Source organism: Penicillium maclennaniae (genome assembly GCF_028827695.1).
Source record: "Penicillium maclennaniae strain IBT 15551 chromosome Unknown utg000002l:1.0-2354659.0:1.0-2356205.0, whole genome shotgun sequence".
Lineage (NCBI taxonomy): Eukaryota > Fungi > Ascomycota > Eurotiomycetes > Eurotiales > Aspergillaceae > Penicillium > Penicillium maclennaniae.
The window spans coordinates 1,811,877-1,829,778 of record NW_026623214.1 but is presented as its reverse complement, the minus strand read 5'-3'; the positions used below and the strand labels follow the sequence as shown (position 1 = coordinate 1,829,778).

General features: G+C 48.6%; 5 protein-coding genes across 5 annotated transcripts; 1 reads left to right on the top strand and 4 right to left on the bottom strand.

Annotated features, from left to right (window-relative positions):
* Nucleotides 1-37: 37 nt before the first annotated feature.
* N7477_001913 (uncharacterized protein) lies at nt 38-5,349 on the bottom strand (the record flags this gene model as incomplete). The annotated part of the gene is made up of 13 exons (XM_056963576.1): nt 38-261; nt 342-680; nt 755-1,041; nt 1,109-1,524; nt 1,592-1,694; nt 1,762-3,026; nt 3,086-3,275; nt 3,345-3,404; nt 3,458-3,541; nt 3,628-4,198; nt 4,281-4,297; nt 4,388-4,439; nt 4,497-5,349. 13 exons carry the CDS (start codon nt 5,347-5,349, stop codon nt 38-40), a joined length of 4,461 nt encoding a protein of 1,486 aa, XP_056826495.1.
* A 1,650-nt stretch (nt 5,350-6,999) lies between these two features.
* On the top strand, nt 7,000-8,345 carry N7477_001912 (arrestin C-terminal domain-containing protein; the record flags this gene model as incomplete). Its single annotated transcript, XM_056963575.1, has 2 exons — nt 7,000-7,249; nt 7,324-8,345. 2 exons carry the CDS (start codon nt 7,000-7,002, stop codon nt 8,343-8,345), a joined length of 1,272 nt encoding a protein of 423 aa, XP_056826494.1.
* A 1,279-nt stretch (nt 8,346-9,624) lies between these two features.
* On the bottom strand, nt 9,625-12,708 carry N7477_001911 (glycosyltransferase; the record flags this gene model as incomplete). The annotated part of the gene is given in 8 exon segments (XM_056963574.1): nt 9,625-9,830; nt 9,905-10,043; nt 10,124-10,555; nt 10,566-10,674; nt 10,736-11,503; nt 11,559-11,795; nt 11,855-12,485; nt 12,612-12,708. The coding sequence occupies 8 exon segments, from the start codon at nt 12,706-12,708 to the stop codon at nt 9,625-9,627; spliced, it is 2,619 nt and encodes an 872-aa protein (XP_056826493.1).
* Nucleotides 12,709-13,787: 1,079 nt separating this feature from the next.
* N7477_001910 (uncharacterized protein) lies at nt 13,788-14,726 on the bottom strand (the record flags this gene model as incomplete). Its single annotated transcript, XM_056963573.1, has 1 exon — nt 13,788-14,726. One exon carries the CDS (start codon nt 14,724-14,726, stop codon nt 13,788-13,790), a length of 939 nt encoding a protein of 312 aa, XP_056826492.1.
* A 730-nt stretch (nt 14,727-15,456) lies between these two features.
* N7477_001909 (fumarylacetoacetate hydrolase family protein) lies at nt 15,457-17,725 on the bottom strand (the record flags this gene model as incomplete). Its single annotated transcript, XM_056963572.1, has 5 exons — nt 15,457-16,217; nt 16,350-16,418; nt 16,469-16,659; nt 16,804-17,375; nt 17,570-17,725. The coding sequence occupies 5 exons, from the start codon at nt 17,723-17,725 to the stop codon at nt 15,457-15,459; spliced, it is 1,749 nt and encodes a 582-aa protein (XP_056826491.1).
* Between the last annotated feature and the right edge of the window lie 177 nt (nt 17,726-17,902).

Below are 17,902 nucleotides of genomic sequence, written 5' to 3'. Positions count from 1 at the left end.
GAGAAATGGCAGTCGATCCGCGCACGCTAAAATGAAATCAGAGGACCCGGTTGTTTTCAGCCTTCTTCCCTTGAGGCACTGTTCCCGATCTTCTTCTGAATAGTCTATGTAATGCCTGTCCGCAGGCGGTCACAACCCACGGAAGCAACCTTGGCTTGTAGTGGCGAACACGGAAAATGTAGTACAAGAATATAGCTCCTGCAACGTTAAACCCAATGTAAGCCCAGCCGATTGCAAAGTTGCGCCAGCGTTGGCTGTAGTCTAACTCATGATTATGGTTAGCATTTGTATGACTACCGAGCAATCACTCGGAACTTTGATAAAGCAAAATCTCCACTTACATATCTTGCTTAGAGACAGATACTGGTCTGCGGTGTTGAAAGCGCAAAATTCACACCCTGTCACGGCAGAAGGGTTGTAGAGTTGACCTGGTGATACACTCAACCAATCCGCAAGGTATTGGCCACAAGTCTGGCCTTGAGGTGGTGAGAATACACTGAGCTCTCTGCTAGAGCACCGGATCGGCTGTCCATGAAGTGCATTACCACACATTCCCGCGATCAAATATGTCAGAGGCGAGACACGATACATGAAAATCCAGAATCCAGGAAGGGCGGTTGGACTTTGCATAACACCATTGAATGTGAGAATAAGGGCAAACGACAATGTTGCAACAGTTCCTGTTCGAGGTTGAATTATTGTCAGCTATTGCTCTCAACAGATCATCTTTATTCTCATGAGGAAAATAACTTACCTGCAGTTTCGGCATCTGGCAAAGCGGAGATCACCAGATCTGCGTAAGTTGAGGTGAAAAGGAAGAATTGAACCACAAGAATCAGCATAAGGCCCTGCTTATCTGAGCTTTGGTTCGCCCCGTAAATGGGATAGTAGTAGCTCGCCCATACTAAGATTCCGAGGAAAATCTGGTAGGGAATTTCCACAACGATATTGGAGACGACAAATGCCACCCATGAGTATGTTTTGGATGGTCGTTCCCGCACCTCGTACAGAGATCGCTGAGTGACGAACTTGGGCATTATTCTGTGAGCTAGGTTAGGAAACAAAAGCTTCGAATGAAATAGTTTGGGGAGTAGCGATCCAGACTTACTGTTGAACCAAGGTGGAGAAAATTGAAGTCAACATGAAGGAACTAAAAAGGCGGTTCTGTATGCCCTGGATGGACTGTCCTGGAATGAAGTAGGAAAATCCGATGAACAAAGCCGAAACGACGCCGAGCATGAACTTTGCTCCGATGTAGGCTGGCTCACGCCAGTACTGTTGAAATACGCGGCGGGTAACCCACCACAACTGAGCGTTGAGCGGCATGGCATATTCTTCTTGGTCATCTGCATCTTCGTTGATCATTGCAGCGCCACCATTAGGAACCGATGCTGTAGCATGGATGCGATCTAACTCCGCTTCCACTTGGCGGGCCTCGGGGCTTTCTTTCCATACGACTGGCCAGTCTCTAGTCGCATGGCCAGATGCACCTGCGCCAATAATTTCCAACATATACTCAGCGGGCTAAAAATTCGAAAATTATTAGGACCTTGCAGTGGACTTCTGAAAGGATGATGGAGTCTCGACTTACATTTTCGGATGGGACACACGGCCTTGCTCCGTTACGCTCGAAATAGCCCAGCAGTGTCCGGGACTGCTCCCCGATCTCGCCAAAGTAGACAGGCTTTCCCCCCCTTGGCAAGGAACAGAAGCTGGTCAAATTGCTGGAACAAGACGGCGCTTGGCTGATGAATTGTTGACAGAACTGCTTGTCCGTTATTGGCGAGTTTGCGGAGAAAGGCACAGATGGACCATGCACTTTGAGAATCTAGACCGCTTGTCGGTTCATCAAGGAACAAGAGAAGTCGTGGCTTGGCCGCAAGTTCAACTCCGATGGTGAGTAGCTTTCGCTGCTCCACATTCAGGCCTTCTCCCGGTGTACCAACAACGGCCTCCGCAAAGTCCTTCATATTTAGCATGCTGATGACTTGGTCCACATAGGCATACTTCTCTGCCTTGGAGACGTGCTTAGGCTGCCGGAGCATTGCGCTAAATCTCAAAGCCTCACGTACAGTAGATGTTGCGAGGTGAAGATCCTGCTGCTGCACGTACCCCGTTTGTCGCTGAAAGCTTGCTGGTAGAGATGATCCGTTGACCAACATGTCACCAGTGACTACCCCAATAGACACCCGTTGGGCAAGAACGTCCAGTAATGTGGTTTTTCCTGCTCCAGATACGCCCATCAATGCTGTGAGGGTTCCTGGCTTCACCCAGCCGCAAACATTATCTAGAAGACGGCGTTGCCCCTCTTTGACGGGGATATCAAAACAAAGGTTCCGCCAGGTGAAGATGCTTTGCTGCTCTGGCATGACTGTGCTCAAATCAATAGGATCTCCACTCTCTGCTGATGGCTCCAATCCCAGCGTGTTGGAGGTTGGAGTTTTCTCGGAATCCTCAGTTGTTGGTCGCATGTAAGAAGGGACGTGACCCCGACGGAAGACCAGAAACTCAGCTGTTGAGGACGTGGCAGAATTGAACTCGGTAGCAAGGAGATATGCGCAAGTAAAAAATGCCCAGAAACCAATGAGAATCCCGAGATTTCTCCATTCGTGGTTGTAACTGTAGCGATATTGCGCATAGATGAAGGAATCCCCAGACACAATCCTTGAACCCGCCGTAGATCCAGGCACGGAGCAAATAAATGCGTCATCGGATAAGCTTGGGTATCCAGGAATAAATTGAGAACATGCAAAATTTTGCCCATGAAACTCATTGGCAATAAGGCTCTCAAAAGTGTAGAACAGCGGGTTTAGCCATCGTAACCACGAGAACCAGGGATGCATCTCTGGCGTGGGTACCACGAACCCTGCATAGATGACAAGCATGAGGATCAAGAGTCCAGCCAATGCCATGGCTTGGGCAACGCTTCTTGTCAATGCGGCCAAAGTACGGAACATGGCGGACATTATCATCGTCGACATGAAGCTGAAGAGAAAAAAGATGAAAAATTGGGATGCAGTATAGCGCTTTCAAACATGTCAGAGCTGGAAAAGTTTAATATGCGATTGGAGGAGTCTTGACTTACCAGACTTCCCAGGAAATAGATAGTCACATTGAACAAAACTGCAGACGCAAGCTTGATAGGTAGGTCGGCCATGATCCCCCCGAAAGCCTCTGCAAATGGGTGAACAAACGCATACGAAGCTTGCTTCTCCACAATGGGACGCTGATCATAGAGAGAATTGATTTCAGTCACACTGATCAGGGCATTGAGTCTATAAGGCGCTCACAGTCAGCTGAGTGATCGTCAAGTCGGATGCTCATAGGGAGACAATTGGGCTTACAGGGTAGCAAAAAAGAGGAGTGACCCTTTGGCAAAGAATCCAGCAGTGGCATCTGGAGTGCTGTAGAATATCGTCAGAATTGGTCAAGCCTATAAAGTTTACAGTTTACCTACTCGAAAAAGATCGACGCAACCACCAAGGACATAACAATCCGACCAACAAGCACGGTTAGCGTGGAAGCTTTGTCATTCCATATCCTAAGGATGCCATTATCTTAGTAAACCTTTGGCTCTCTTCAGAGGAACGCACAGTAATTATGAAAGCAAATCGCAGTTGGACATACCTTTGATAGGCCCGCTTCATGCAAAGTTTGAGTTGCATTGGAACTGAAATGAGATATGGACTCTTCGGTCGAACGTGCTTTGCCTGCTCCATGCGCTTCCCAGCTGTCACTTCTTCTTGCCCCTGGCCTCCCAGAGGATATTCAATTTCGTACTGTTGGATGTCTCTTAGAAGTGCAGCGTATTCGGGGCTTCTTTTCCAGTAGCTCTCAAACTCTTTCGGTGTTCGTGGAACTCTTTTCTCCATCCCTTCTCGGGCTTTGCGCTCATGAGGGTTGGTAACGGATGTAAGAAAATCTCCGACTGTTTGTCGAGGGGGATTCTCCCAGCCCATATTAGAGAAATAGTTCTCTGCTTGATTGCAAGGCCCAAAGTATATTTCGCGACCTTCATACAAGACAATCACTTTGTCGAAGACATCATAGATTGCTTGAGATGCCTGATAGGTGGCTACCGCATGGCAGCTTCCTGTGAGGTCGGCCGAAATTCGCAGTGCTTTCACGAATTCCAGAGCACTGGCAGCATCAAGTCCCCGGGTGCTGTTGTCCCAAGCGGCAAGGGGTGCTCGTGCGACTACGATCAGCGAAAGATAAAAGGTTAGCCACATTCACTTCTAATACTTCCCCGATTTCTTGGGACAGGGGTTGCATCTTACGAGCCATCTCTGCGATACTGTTATATCATTGTTAGCCGCTGCTCGTAGGGTAAAAATCTAGATTACTGATAGGTCTTGGGGGCATAAGGGTGGAGAGGATTTCTCACCTGACACGTTTTCGTTCTCCGCCAGATACTCCTCGAATGTAATCGTCGCCAACTGCGAACCATGATTCAGCAAATGTAAGGCCGCACATAGCAACATTTGAAAACTGACCTCGTGTGTTGTAAGTATGAAAAAGACCCAGTACTGCCATGGCTACTTGGGTTGTTTCCTTTACAAATTGCTTGCGAGACACACCCGACAACCGATGAGATGGAGTTCGGGCTGATGCAGCAAATTCCAGTGTTTCACCAACAGTCAGGTGTGGAAAATGCTTATCCACCTCCTGGTTGTAGACACACTCCCCTTTGAACTCTTCGTGCATTTTCTTCATGGGAATGCCGTTGTAGTGCATGACGGAGTCTGGGTGTAAGTTGAGCCCATGTAGCTCACCACAGATTGTCTTCTGGAACGTAGAGCAGCCACTACCCGGTCGACCGAGAACCATGAGCATCTCGCCGCTTCTCAGCACCCCGTCAAATTCATGCAGAATTTGTCTTTTGGGCGCTGAATGGATGAGTTCCCTGTAGCTGGATGGCCGAAAGGGAGCCAGAAGAGCCGAGCTCACCACTTCTTGCAGCTGCAGCGCTGCGCCAGACCCGGAGACGTTGAGGTTTTTAAACACTACCCCTGCATGTTTGCGCAAAATACCTTCCTCGTCCAGCAGATTTAGTTTGGTGCGAGCCCATTCGTATGGATCAAACTCCTTCTTGGTCGGGTTGAGTACCGGGTCATCTTCTGCAATGGTATGCAGCGGCGTGCCTCGGCCGTCTATCTGTCGTCCTGGGATAGGATTTGCGGACGCAATCTGCGAAATGGCTTCAATATCAAGATTCGTCACCGATCGTGATATTGGGCTGCTGGGTTCGTGATTTGAAAGGCCTGAGCTTGAGCCCTCCGAAGAGCTCAAGCCTGTTGAAGAGCTTTCAGTGCGGGGCAGTTCTTCGGCACTTCGAGGAGGTGACATCTTCAAACGCTTCTCCTACGTACCGGGGGGTGGGGGAATCAGGGGGCACTGTCGATTTGAAAGATTGCGCTTCCAATGTATCAGATGTTTCCCATGTGATCTGCTGTCGTACAGCCATTTATAGAGTCCCAGCCAGCCCATCATCGTGGGAGGGCGAATCCACTTTGGACATGGGCCCTGCCTCATGGGCCCTGATTTCGGTGAGGGAGGGCCATCCTCTCCGTCCCGAATACTCCGATGTTGAAAGTATCCGCAAGAGGAATTAAGATTCAGAAAGCTACCGCCGATCATGTGATAAGGCCCGCATTTCACGAAGGACGAGTACCTTCACTGTCCCAGTTGGTCGGACGTTGAGAGCATCGGCTCCGATGTTGCCCATTATCGGCTCAAGGTCGGCCCTGGGCAATTAAGATTTACAGCCACCTCCGATTCTGTGATAAGGCCTGTGACCCTAGAATCCCACTCCGCCTGGGGTCCAGACGGGGCGATCGCAGCCAGTGTCCACATCAGCCAATGAATCTCAAGCACCGGCTATGTACTGTATGGCCATTCGACCATAGTGACCAAATCTAGCAGCTGCTGCATCGTACCATGGGAAAGCTGGTTATCTGTTTGTCGCATAACAGTGGCGAATCACGCGACTTTAAGGTTGCTTGGCGATATCTTGACCAAACCTGAGCGTTCTGCGGTAGGAAGTATGAATGTGGGACTAAAACACGGGGTTCGAAACTCCACAAAACCCCGCGCTCCGTAGAAGACCCTAGATAAGACCCGCCGAATTGCTTTGGGCTATCGCTCTAGTCCAAGATCAAATGAAATTACTGAAGGTACAAAAGAAGAGATAGAAGAAAAGCGAAGCTTCTCGGAGAAGAGCGAAAGAGAAAGAAGCTGCAATCCCCATAGAAAGCCAGAGGGCAAAGATGGTGCGACTAAACAACTACTTAGTAGCATCCCCGCCGCACAGGGATCCCCAGGTAAGTCGGAGTCTGGCGGAGGCCGATTTGAAAAACATGGGGTTTCCCCCTACAGTGGAAGCAATTGGCGCACGGGTCTTAAGCAACATAGACAGTGACGAGTTGGCTTTCTTGGCACCTCACACATTAAGCCACACATTCGGAGTCCACGGAGCCTACGGAATACTTTATTGTGCTTTTAGTGCTAAGCCAATGACTCCTTCTGAGTGTATTTTGAGTGACGCACGGGCCGCTGAATGGCTGGACTTGTCTTATCTACAACGGACGATTTTCGGAGTTGGGGCGACTAACACGCTCCGATCAAAAGATCATGCGGGTGGCCGAGCTCATATTTGAATTCACCGCGAAGTCTTTCGGCACGACGGCGTTCTCCGGATAACCTGGAGGAGTATCTGCTCCGAGGTCCACTAGCCACTGGAACAAGTAACGATGAGCCTCGGATGAACCTACCGTATATTAATTATAACTCGCTAACGCTACTTTCTAGGCAACCTTTATGTTAACACTCTATCGAAGGTCCATTTTGCATGACGGCTACAAGATGACAGGTTGATGCTTTGAATCTTTTGGAGATTAGGTACTTTTCTTTGTGACTCTTCTTCAAATCTCCGCCTCCACATTTGCAGGTTTCCTTTCACGTTGCACACCTGATCATTGGCATCCATCCAAATCTAAGATGCGAAATTCCACAGCGCTTCTTCCCACCTCAGTCCTGAAGCCGCATATCGCGACGGCGAAAGGGATACACTTCAACATTACTCTAACCGAACCTGTCTTGTTTCTCGAGGAATACAATAAAGATGACCCTAGCACAAAGAAATGCAATGTCCTGAGAGGACAATTAAATTTGAGTGTCACTGAAGCTACTACGATTAAGAAGATCTCGATTCGCTTTCGCGGGCAGACAAAGATCCAGTGGCCATACGGTATGTTTTCTATTATGGACCAAGTACAAATCCGCGTCTTATCGCTAATTCACTTCTTGTCTACCGAGTAGTAGCCTGTACGGTAAAAAAGACTCTCTTGACGCAAGGCGTTACTTACCTTGACCATGGGCATACGGCACTACAACGCAATGAATTCGGGGCAGACTTTTTTCAACTCTCTGATTTTCCCTCCAAGGTCGCAGAAAAAGCTAAGGTGACCACAAAGAGAGATATGCCTCTTCGAAATAACTCATCATGCTCGTCCAAAGACGTGGACGGTTGCTTGCTAGTACCCGATTACTCAAGCGCGACTCTCACAGAGTGTCTTCGAAGACCCAATGCAGCCAAGTCCCAGCATCATCACAGAGTATTTCCTGCTGGTGATTATCTGTATAATTTTGAGTTCGTCGTGGACGGCTCGCTGCCTGAAACAATTAGGACAGATCTAGGCTTTGTCAAGTACAACCTGGAAGCTTCTATCGAGCCGGCCGGGCTTTTTTGCTCTACCCTGACCGAAAATCTGGATATCCCTATCGTCCGGCTACCAGCAGAGAACTCGCTGGAGTCGATTGAGCCCATTGCAATTTCTCGCCTATGGCGCGATAAGCTCCACTACAAGGCGATTATCCTGGGAAAATCGTTTTCCATGGGTTCAAAGATTCCCATCAATTTGAAATTGATTCCCATGACCGATGTTGTTTGCCATTGGATCAAAGTATATGTGACCGAGCATGTGCAATATTGGACGAGAGAAAAGACCGCTTACCATCTGCAACTACCCGCAAAGAGAGTACTTTTGTTTGAAAAACACGGAGGCCTTGAGAGCGCGAGTACTTATCCCGGCAGTGAGATAAGTATCATTCCGGAAAATGGAATGGAACTCGGTGGAACTACGCCAATTGCAACCAGCGACAACAAGAACACGAGTTTGCTCGGCGCTGTTCCAACCGATACTGAAATTGACCTTCAGGTTCAGCTGCCTAGCTGTCACGAAATGAAGCACAAGGAGAAATGGCAGTGCCTACATTTTGACACGGAGGTTGAAGGTCTGAAGATCTATCACTGGATACAGGTGAATTACACCTTCAGCAGGTGAACTTGGAATCTCATACAGATAAGGCTAACTTTCCGCTCTGATAGGTGGTCGTACGCTTTTCTAATTTAGGCAACGTTCATCCGAGTGGGAATAAGCCCGTCGAGATGGCTATCGAGGCTCCCTTCCATATATTGTCCTGCAAGGCGACTCCGGCCAATATTTTCGTTCCAGCATACGAGATGCAGCCTGAAGGTCCCATGAGTGCGGTTCAAGAATGTGGATGCGCTTGTCCTGGGCCGGATGAGTCAAGACCGAAATTATCTGAGCAGAACACAACTACCCAGCAACCGATCAACTCCGATCAAGTTAACCTGATGCCTTTGGATGATTCAACACTTTCATTGAATTCTAGTCATAACGGCAATGATACTAAATACAGCGACATCAAACGACCTCCTCGGGCCTACCTAGGAGGGACCAATCGCGATGATACTCGCTCTCAACAAACTTTTTGGCCGGTATCTTAGGCTGAATTCACGCGTGAGAATATTGAGCTGCGACCCTCAATGAGCCCCCACTCATGAGATTCTGGGCTTGATCGCACAGTCTGTGTTTTGAAAATTGAACTTTGGGTTGTGGATGCTTCCGACGTCGTTTGAACCATGATAGATTATGTACAATTCATGCTATGCCAGCGTTTCTAGACATATAACGATAATACATGCTCAGCTTTATGTTCAGATACAGGCCTTATTGATGATTCTTTCTTTGTTCGATTTAACATCAACTAATGACGACCTTGACTTCAAGGAACCGTGCAGATATCGGAAGCGAATACCCAGTATCTTAAGTAATTTCAATGCCGAGAGCGTCAAAGATCGGTCTCGATACTCTTGTGAATCCATTTCGAAAGAATATTATCTCGATTTTCTAGAGCAAATGGTAACTTTCCCCGTTGTTAGCAGTGTATGCTGGTTTTGGATGGAAATGCACTTTATTATCAAGAACAGTACCTAAGCCCTGATCTCTGTGCTACGTAAAAGCCAAGCCAGCTATACGTAGGTTTTTTGGTGAAATCGCCACCAACAGAGGAGTGGCGATTCGAGGAATTATGTTGATGAATTAAACCCTGCAGGAGACCAGGCTTTTGCATTTTCCTCATCGCGGGTGTGATCCCCATGAAGCAGTCAAGCTAGTATGATACACAAAAAACATGTAAAGACCTGAAATTTCCACGCAATGATGTACGGCTGCTGTGAAACGTGCACTTCTTGATTACAGTGACTATACAGATATTGCTAAGCACTACCATTGCTTTTCATAGAGCTGCAGACTTCTGTCACTTCTTACGCTTCGCACCTGCCAGGCCCAAAGCACTCCAACGCCCAATGACATCCGCCCGTTCGTCAAAGGATGAAGCTTGAAACTCCTCAAGTCCTTGGGCAATTCGCGAGCGCTTGATGTAGCCCTGCCCTTTATCAGATAGAGAATCCCGAAGGTGCCTGTGAAGGCCAGTCAAAGGGTATGCTGCTATACCAAATAGTCCTGCTCCAAGTTTTAGCCATTCCTTTCTTGTCTGAGTAGCGGTGATACTACGGTAGATTAGAACGTTTACATACCTGCCAATGGTTTAGACATAAAGCCTACGAATCCTATTTGGATTCCTTGAATTAGGCCTTTTCCTCCGGCCTTCTTCAGACCGCGGCGAGGCTGCGTGATCAGCCCGCTGACACCGTCAAAAATTCCGGATGTGAATTCCTGTGTGGCAAGATGTCAGGTCATTAATTATTTGAAGGGGATATAAGGGATATGGCCTGCGACGTGGCCCGCATACGTACAGTTCCTGCAGCTCCTAAGCCGCTGCGTATCCCAGTCACAGTCGGGCTATCCCTCACCGTATCGTCGTGAAAGAACAAGGGCGCGTTACGAAAGCCTTTGGATATGGTAAGGCTGATCTCCATGGGCGGTATGACGATCATGTCTAAAATTCCTTGCGCCAAGCGACTCGCATGCGCCGCTGTTGTTGGCAGGCAGTTTTCGAAGGTCGAGATAGACCCTTTCCTGCCTTTCCTTTGGGGTCGCCCGCTGGATGACCCTCGTCTCGCTTGATTCCAGTCATTCTTGGACACAGGCAAAGTCCCAGCTCGTTTTGCTTTTTTTCCCTCAGTGGAAAACGACTGGTCTCTTTTGTGACCAGTCCTTTGACACGCTATGGCGCTTTCCATGAGAACGACGACGGTGCCCTCTCCTAGAGACCACTTCGATGATGTCTGAAGCTACATCTCGCATGTCTATCATTAGCTTGGTCAGGCTGCCAAACACTACCTGTGACCCCGCGCTGAGCGGATTCTGTGGGTCTCTGCTTGTATCGTATTCTTCAGAACGGTACCTAGAACAGAAAATCAACATCTTGAATGAGCCGAGGAAACAACTGACTCCATCTCACTTACAGCTTGAGAGTATTTGGATCAAGCAATTCAGCTTCGACCAACACAGTCGTCGCAAAGGCGCTCAAGGCGAGTTTTGATTCCTCTAAACACCACACAGCCGGACGAGACGGACATAGAGCGCACCTCATCCGTTCATAGGGTAAATGTCTGTGAAAACTGCTCACGGCGTTTTCGACACCTGATTCGCGTTGAATTATCTCACTGATTTCGTGGGCTTTCTGTTTTGAAGCTGGCTTCAGCGCTTCTAAGATGGCGTCCGCCAATTTTTCCACCGTAAGGTCTTTGTAAGGGATTGGAGACGGACCAACGCCGTCTCGAGCGATGATGTCCCCCCAGAAAGGCTGATCACCAAAGAATGGAACAATTACTGTTGGACGCCCAAATTTGAGTCCAGTTGCAGTGGTCCCCGCACCGCCATGGTGCACCACGCAGGAGACGTGCTGGAATAACCAGTCATGAGGGCAATTACCCAGAAGGAAAGTCCCCTTTTGACTGTCCAACCCATCTGTCCCCAAACCACCCCAGCCTTTAGAAATTATCGCACGCTGGCCAGCTTTTTGAACAGCGCCGCGTATGATCTTGCTTAATGCCTGCGGGTTATCCACGACAATAGAGCCGAATCCTACATAGACTGGGGGCGGACCAGCCTTTAGAAAGGCAAGAAGGTCTTCTGGAGGCTTGTAGTCACTTGCCGAGGAGAGAAAAGTAAATCCGCAGACGTCGATATTGTCGGGCCAATCCTTTGGCTTACTGAGTAATGCAGGAGACCTGAACCATGTCACTAACCCAATCCTCAGTCGGATGAAATGAAGGTCGCCCTTACCAGAGATAAGCATGCGGTATATGCAACCTTTGAACCACGCCTTGAGCTTGCGCGGCGTCCAGGGTGTCCAAGTTGAGGCTTTTCCTGCGAAATCTGTTGATGATGTCGCCGAGACCCTGCCAGTGGATCATGTCCACGATGGCATAGGATGCAGCATTGGCAACCGTGGGTTTTGTATCATGTTGTTTGATGGAGGCCAGCGGATGAGGGAAAGCTTGAGTAGGGGACCATGGCATTCTATGCTTTCTGTTTCAGCATCTATGTTATCTGGAATTACTGTAGGGCGGGAAACTGACGTGAACATTATTGTGAGCGGGATGCCAAGCTTCTCCGCGCAGTGAATGTGAGCGAAGCTCGGCGGATTTGCAATGATCGCGTCCGCTACAAAAGGTCGTTGCCGACCACCGACCACCCCATTCACCAGAATGTCCGGAATCTGGTGCAGGTGCGTCCCATCACCCGTCTCGAAGCATGAACGCCAGCAGCCCTGGATGATTTCACCCATGTCACGTCGGCGTCGTTGAACAGCCCCACTCCGGATTGTCTTGAATTGAGGCAGGAGTCCCGTGTTTTCCACCATGAATGTCATCAATTCTGCTGGATGTCCCCCAATATCAAAGAACTCCAATCCGTTCTCCTTGACTGGGTTCCTGAACGTCAAATGTGTGGCCAGTCGGACGCGGTGACCGTACTGTTTCAAGGCTTTGCCTATCACAATAAACGGTTGGATGTCTCCACGAGACCCTACAACCTGGATGACAATGTTGAGATGGACTGGGCATGGTTCTTCTTCCTCTTGCCCTGTGCGTGCTGTGGTTGCTTGTTCAGTAGGGTCTTGTCGAGACTGTGATGTGGAAGAAGGCTTGAAGCGAGCGAATAATCCCTCAAGACTTGTTTTGGACAAATCAATATCCAAGCGTCCATCGTCTTGATAATAGAGCAAGTTAGTACCAGATAGTCAAGAGCGCAGTACGATAAACTGAGTAGTTCATTCAACCGTATTGCGCAAGAATACTGAGAGTGAGGTCTTGATCGCACTTCTTACTATAATACCTGGGTCCATGCCATCTCTGTTGGATAGCCCGGTCTGACTACTAACCTTGCGCTTATCCAAGGGCGTGTCTGTTGAGGGTCTCACCGTAGTCGTCATTGTCTCGGCTCCGTAGCGTGAATGCGAAGAGTCCGACTTCAAATCTGCTCAGTGACCTCCAACTACTCTGGATCACGAGATTAGGATGGGTATATACCTAACGAAGTCCAGATGATACCAGTACGTGTATCGTAAATTTCAGATCTTTTCAAGTGGTCTGGACAAACCTATACGCACGATGTTAAAGACGAAATGGTTGGCCGAACTCGATCACATGGCACGAGTGGAGCACACTCATTTCGGAGATAAAAGTGACATCAAAATTCTTCATTGGAGCTCGACGCGTCCGTAACGTGAATTAAGTAGTCGGTGGCGGAACAAAACAAAAGTATCTCTGACGGAGAATGAGGAAAGCTCGAAACCGAGGTAACGAATTATGGTCGGTGTCGGGTCACTCAACTCATCATCCACCCCGAAGACGACACTCGGATTTGCTAACTCTGTGGTGGCAACCCAAAAGTCGCTGATAATACACTTTGGTCCCGCGCCCCTCCAGAACCCCTCCTTTTTTTTTTACTCTTTGTAGTATCCACGGACATAATTTCAATAATTAATGTTCGTCTTGGATAGTGTTCTTGTAAACTTCTACGGCTCTGCCTCACGTAGCCCACCAGTTAGTTTTGTACAACTATACCCTACGATCTTCATGTATCTCATCTATCTCTTCCCTGATCGTCTTTCAATCAATTTATAATTTTATTCATCAAACTACCAAGGCTCATTTTCAATCTTCATTACATTTCGTGGTGTAGACTATTGTGAAAAGCCAGGTTGGTACAATGCTCAGCAATGCCTCGTCGATCCTGCGATCGTGTGTCCAATTATTCCGTCTAACGTTCAATGTTCTGACATTCTGCATACCGATTGGTCTTTAGAACAAGACTTGAGTTGGAAATCATAAGAATTGAGAGAATAAAAACAATAAAGGAAAGAAAGACTAGCTTCTGTGATAGACCCAACACCTTCGCACTCTCACACGCGATATAGCGGGTGAGTTGGTGGGTTATCATTGCTATGGATGCTTAATACTTCCGAGATGTCTTTGATCCCTACCCTGAAGGAGTCCCATGGGTCTCAATTTAGAAAACATTCTCTTGTCCCTCGATCAGCGCAAGTAATGTTGAAGCAAGGCTCAATGCTAGCTTCCAATGGCGTATGCTCTGCAGCAATCCGACGATCCCGAAAACCTGGTTCGCAGCCTTCCGCTCGATTTGAGAGTTCCTTAATTCTGCCGCATTGATTTCACCAACATTCACTCCTGCCAGGTCCAATTCTGGAAAGTTGTGCTCCACCAAGCCTCCGTGACTATTATCCTCAAAGTGCCCAAAGCAGAACCAGATGATCCCACAGTGATAAAGGCAAGTGGGAATCTGTAGTGGACACTCGGACCCAATGGACATTGATTCGAAATGTTTTCTGATGCAGGCAGCATGTACAAGAGCCCTGGTCGCGTCCTGTGAATTTGCCCATTTCCGAGCGTATCCAACGGCTTCTTGTGCTACCTCGGGGCCGTCTCTACCGCAAGCTCGCTCAAGAGCGTCGAGATCCGAGTATAAGAGGATGAAGGTGGAATGCCAGAGAATCTTTAATGGATATGCCCAAATATCACTAGGGCCAGCGGATGATAGATGCGTCTTGTACCAGGATAGGAGCATATCCTGGCATTTCTGGGCCTCATGAAGTGTCGTTGAGAAATGATCCTGGCACTCACATGCCATGGCACTGATAGAATCAAGAGTGGCATAGAGTTGGAAGTCACTCGTCCTTCCAAGATTTCGGTCTCTCATCGACCTGCTCGCAGAACTCTGAGTCTGTTGCAGAGCCAGCTCTCTCCATGCATGGGCGTTGCATGCCGCAAACAGTTCATCTGACGAGATGACCGGTAGACGATGCGTGGCAGGTCTTAGACATGGTTCATGATGATGAATTTTCGCCAACTCAGCATCAAGGATAAAGATTCCGAGCACAGTGCTGTACGATATTAGTGAAATCATACCGACCTTGAGTAAATCTTTCATATTTACCGTTTTCTCTCCTCCAAGGCGACCCAATGCTTCCATGCGGATTGGATTTTGTCATTCGGGAGGCTCGAAAGATTTTTAGGTAGTGTTGGTGATGTTGTATGGTTGAGTAATCGAACTCTGCGTGCCAACTTGACCATCGTCAGCCTTTGCAAGCGTCTCACCTCGAGACCGAATGGGTTGCCAAAAACTCACAGCAATTATACTTCCATGAAAGGCCTCGATTCCCGCCAAATCCTTAGGCCTCTGCAGAAAGAAAGCCGAGGGCATATGTTAGCCTTTGAAATTACACGATTCAGATGGCAGGGTGAGAGAATCGATGGCTTGGAAAGGACGTACTCCCATTAGGAGACCGAATGTCTGCCCAAGCAAGGCGGACTGGATAGCAATGATTTTGGAATCTGGTCTTTGACTGATCATAATGTCCCACTGCATTGCCATAATCTCGATTAATCTGTTTGCTCAAGACTGAAAGACTGCGCGAAACTTATGGGCCTTCTGACTCACCGAAGATAAAGCTGCTTTTTGGAGTCTTTCAAACATGCTAATACCGTGTTCAATTGCTCGCCGAGAGCCCAGAAAGAGACTGCCTACCGAGCAAATGGAGAGAAGAAGAATGGCATCCTTCCTAGTCGGCAAAAAGGATGGCTCATGGATGATAGGAAATATGGGATGGAAATGGGAGAAATACGCTTGCAGACAGAGATGCTAGGTATCATTTAGCGCCTCAATCTTTAATTCCTTTTTTCCTCCGTATGCCTTTGTAGCTCTTCCAGAGACTGGGTGTCATTCCGTGGAGAAAGAAGGGTGCAAAGCTTACTAGGAAAGTCGTCGAAGGAAGTATTCCGGTTTGCACGCGTTGCTCAAGGCGCATAGCGAGCTCGTGGCGATACGTGTCGTCAATTTGATTGCGGTCATTGGCGGGGTCTGGGGAAATGGCGCCCGAGGTGGACTGTTCACAGTTGGTGTGCCACTTCTCTCTAATTGCATCCCCACTCGGCACCAATCCCGCACCCGTTGCCTGTGGACCAGCGCCGAATGAATCAGAAGCAACTGGGTTCTCGTCCGGCATTCGATCAACAGCCAAGAATTCCCCAGCTGTGGCTTGTAGTAAGGACGAGTTGACAGCATCCAAGTCGAATTTGTCGCCCATCAACCAAGAGACCCAGCCTGACTCGAGCTCAACGCTAGGGACACCCGACAAATCCAGGCCTTCGTTCACCTGCAAGTCAACACCTGTATCCTGTGAGTATGTTATAGGGAAATCAAATCCCGCGGAGACGTTTAGATCATTGCCTCCGGACACAGTTGCCGTTCCCACACGTCCTAGTTCGTAATTTGAAGGAGTCCTTATCGTTGCGATATTACTCGTAGAAGGTGACGAGACCGATGGTGAGACTGGATGCAATGTTGCCGCGGGAGGCCCCTCCAAACCAGACTCGGTCGTGGGAGGAGTGACATGAAGGACGCCCGTTCCCCCTTGAGAGTCTAGAACATCACCCAATCCATCCTTGCGGCAATGCGACCGTGTATGACGAAGCAATGTGTCCCTCACGAAGCAATGAGCATCATCAATTCATATTTTCATTATTAGTCAATTGAGAAGGTTGTTAGACTCACTGTCTGGTATAGACCCTTCCGCAATCCGCACATTGAAACGGCTTTTCCTTTGTGTGGGACCTATAATGCCTGGCCAGGTGTTCCGCCTTGGGGAACTCTTTGGAACATATCGGACATACACGTTCCTGCTTGGAAGACTTTGGTCGGCGACGGCCCACTAATCGAGAAGGAGCACCAGATTGCATTGTTGCCCCTCCCAAAAGTACGTGAGGCGGAGGTAGTTTCGGTTTTCTGAATGATGGTGACGATGCAGCTAGTGATTTGGTGTTCAGGAGGTGATGATGCGTACAGGTGGCGGCGTGAGGCTGGACTACGGATTGTGGCAACTTCCGCCCGCCGAGACCCGGTGCATTTGTTTCTGCATTTACAAGTTTGGTTCTCACTCCTAGATCGATCTTCTTTTCTCCATTTCAGATAGCGTACAATCTAGACTCCACAGTAATCTTAAGGAAACCGGATCTCGTTCTTGACGGACGCCACGCCTTCAATCTCCACCTCCACCACGTCCCCAGCCTTCAGGAAATCCTTGTTGAAAAATCCCACGCCAGCAGGGGTGCCGGTCATGATGACGGTACCTTTGCGAAGAGTCATACCTCGTGAGAGGTGGCTGACAATTTGCTGAACACTCCAGATCATGTCATTTGTACTGGTCTGCTGCTTGACCTGTCCGTTGACTCTGGTGACCAGACGAAGATTCTGGGGATCTGGAATTTCGCTGGCCGCAACAATGGTATGTCCAATAGGTCCAAATTGATCAAAGGATTTGGAATATCCAAATTGCATCCCAGATGCCTCGGGAATTTGGAAGTTACGCGCAGAGAGGTCATTTCCGGCCGTGTAACCTAGGACGTAGTCCAATGCCTCCTCCTCGGAAATGTTCTTCGCATCTCGGCCCACCACGACGGTAAGCTCGCCTTCGTAGTCGAGCATCTCACGAGCATCGGGGTGAATGTCAATAGTCTCAAAGGGGCCGGCTAGCGCATCAGCCGGCTTAACGAAGATGGGAGGGTATTTCGGAACATTGAGCTGGTTGTTCTCGTCAGCAAGCCATGTACGACTGAGAAGTCATTGTGTGAAACACGAACCTTGGCTTCATTTACATGACTCTGGTAATTCAAGCCCACAAGAACGATGAGCGGAGTACGATCAAGAGGACAGAGAAGCTGGCTAGTCGTTAATAGGGTAATAGGGAAAGATAACTTGTCAGTTGAAAAACCCACCTTGTCGACATTCACAATCTCCTCAGTGGGCTGCAACTTAGTGAAAGGGTCACCAGTCAATTTTCTGACTTTGTACGTGCTGCCAGTTTCGCTGAGTAGATCGCCGAAGGAGACACGGTCTCCCACTGCGAAACGGACCAGTCGCTTGAAGGCCATTCTTGGTATTGGTAGAAAAAAAAGTAAGGATTTTAGTACGACGTAAGAGGATGCAAATATATCTGAAAGCCAGACTTGGAATCGTTCTGGAAAAACCACGTTGGTGTTAATGCGATGTGACTTTATATCCAGATTGAGGCGGTTCAAATGTCCGCATTATAGGTCCCACCACGCCCG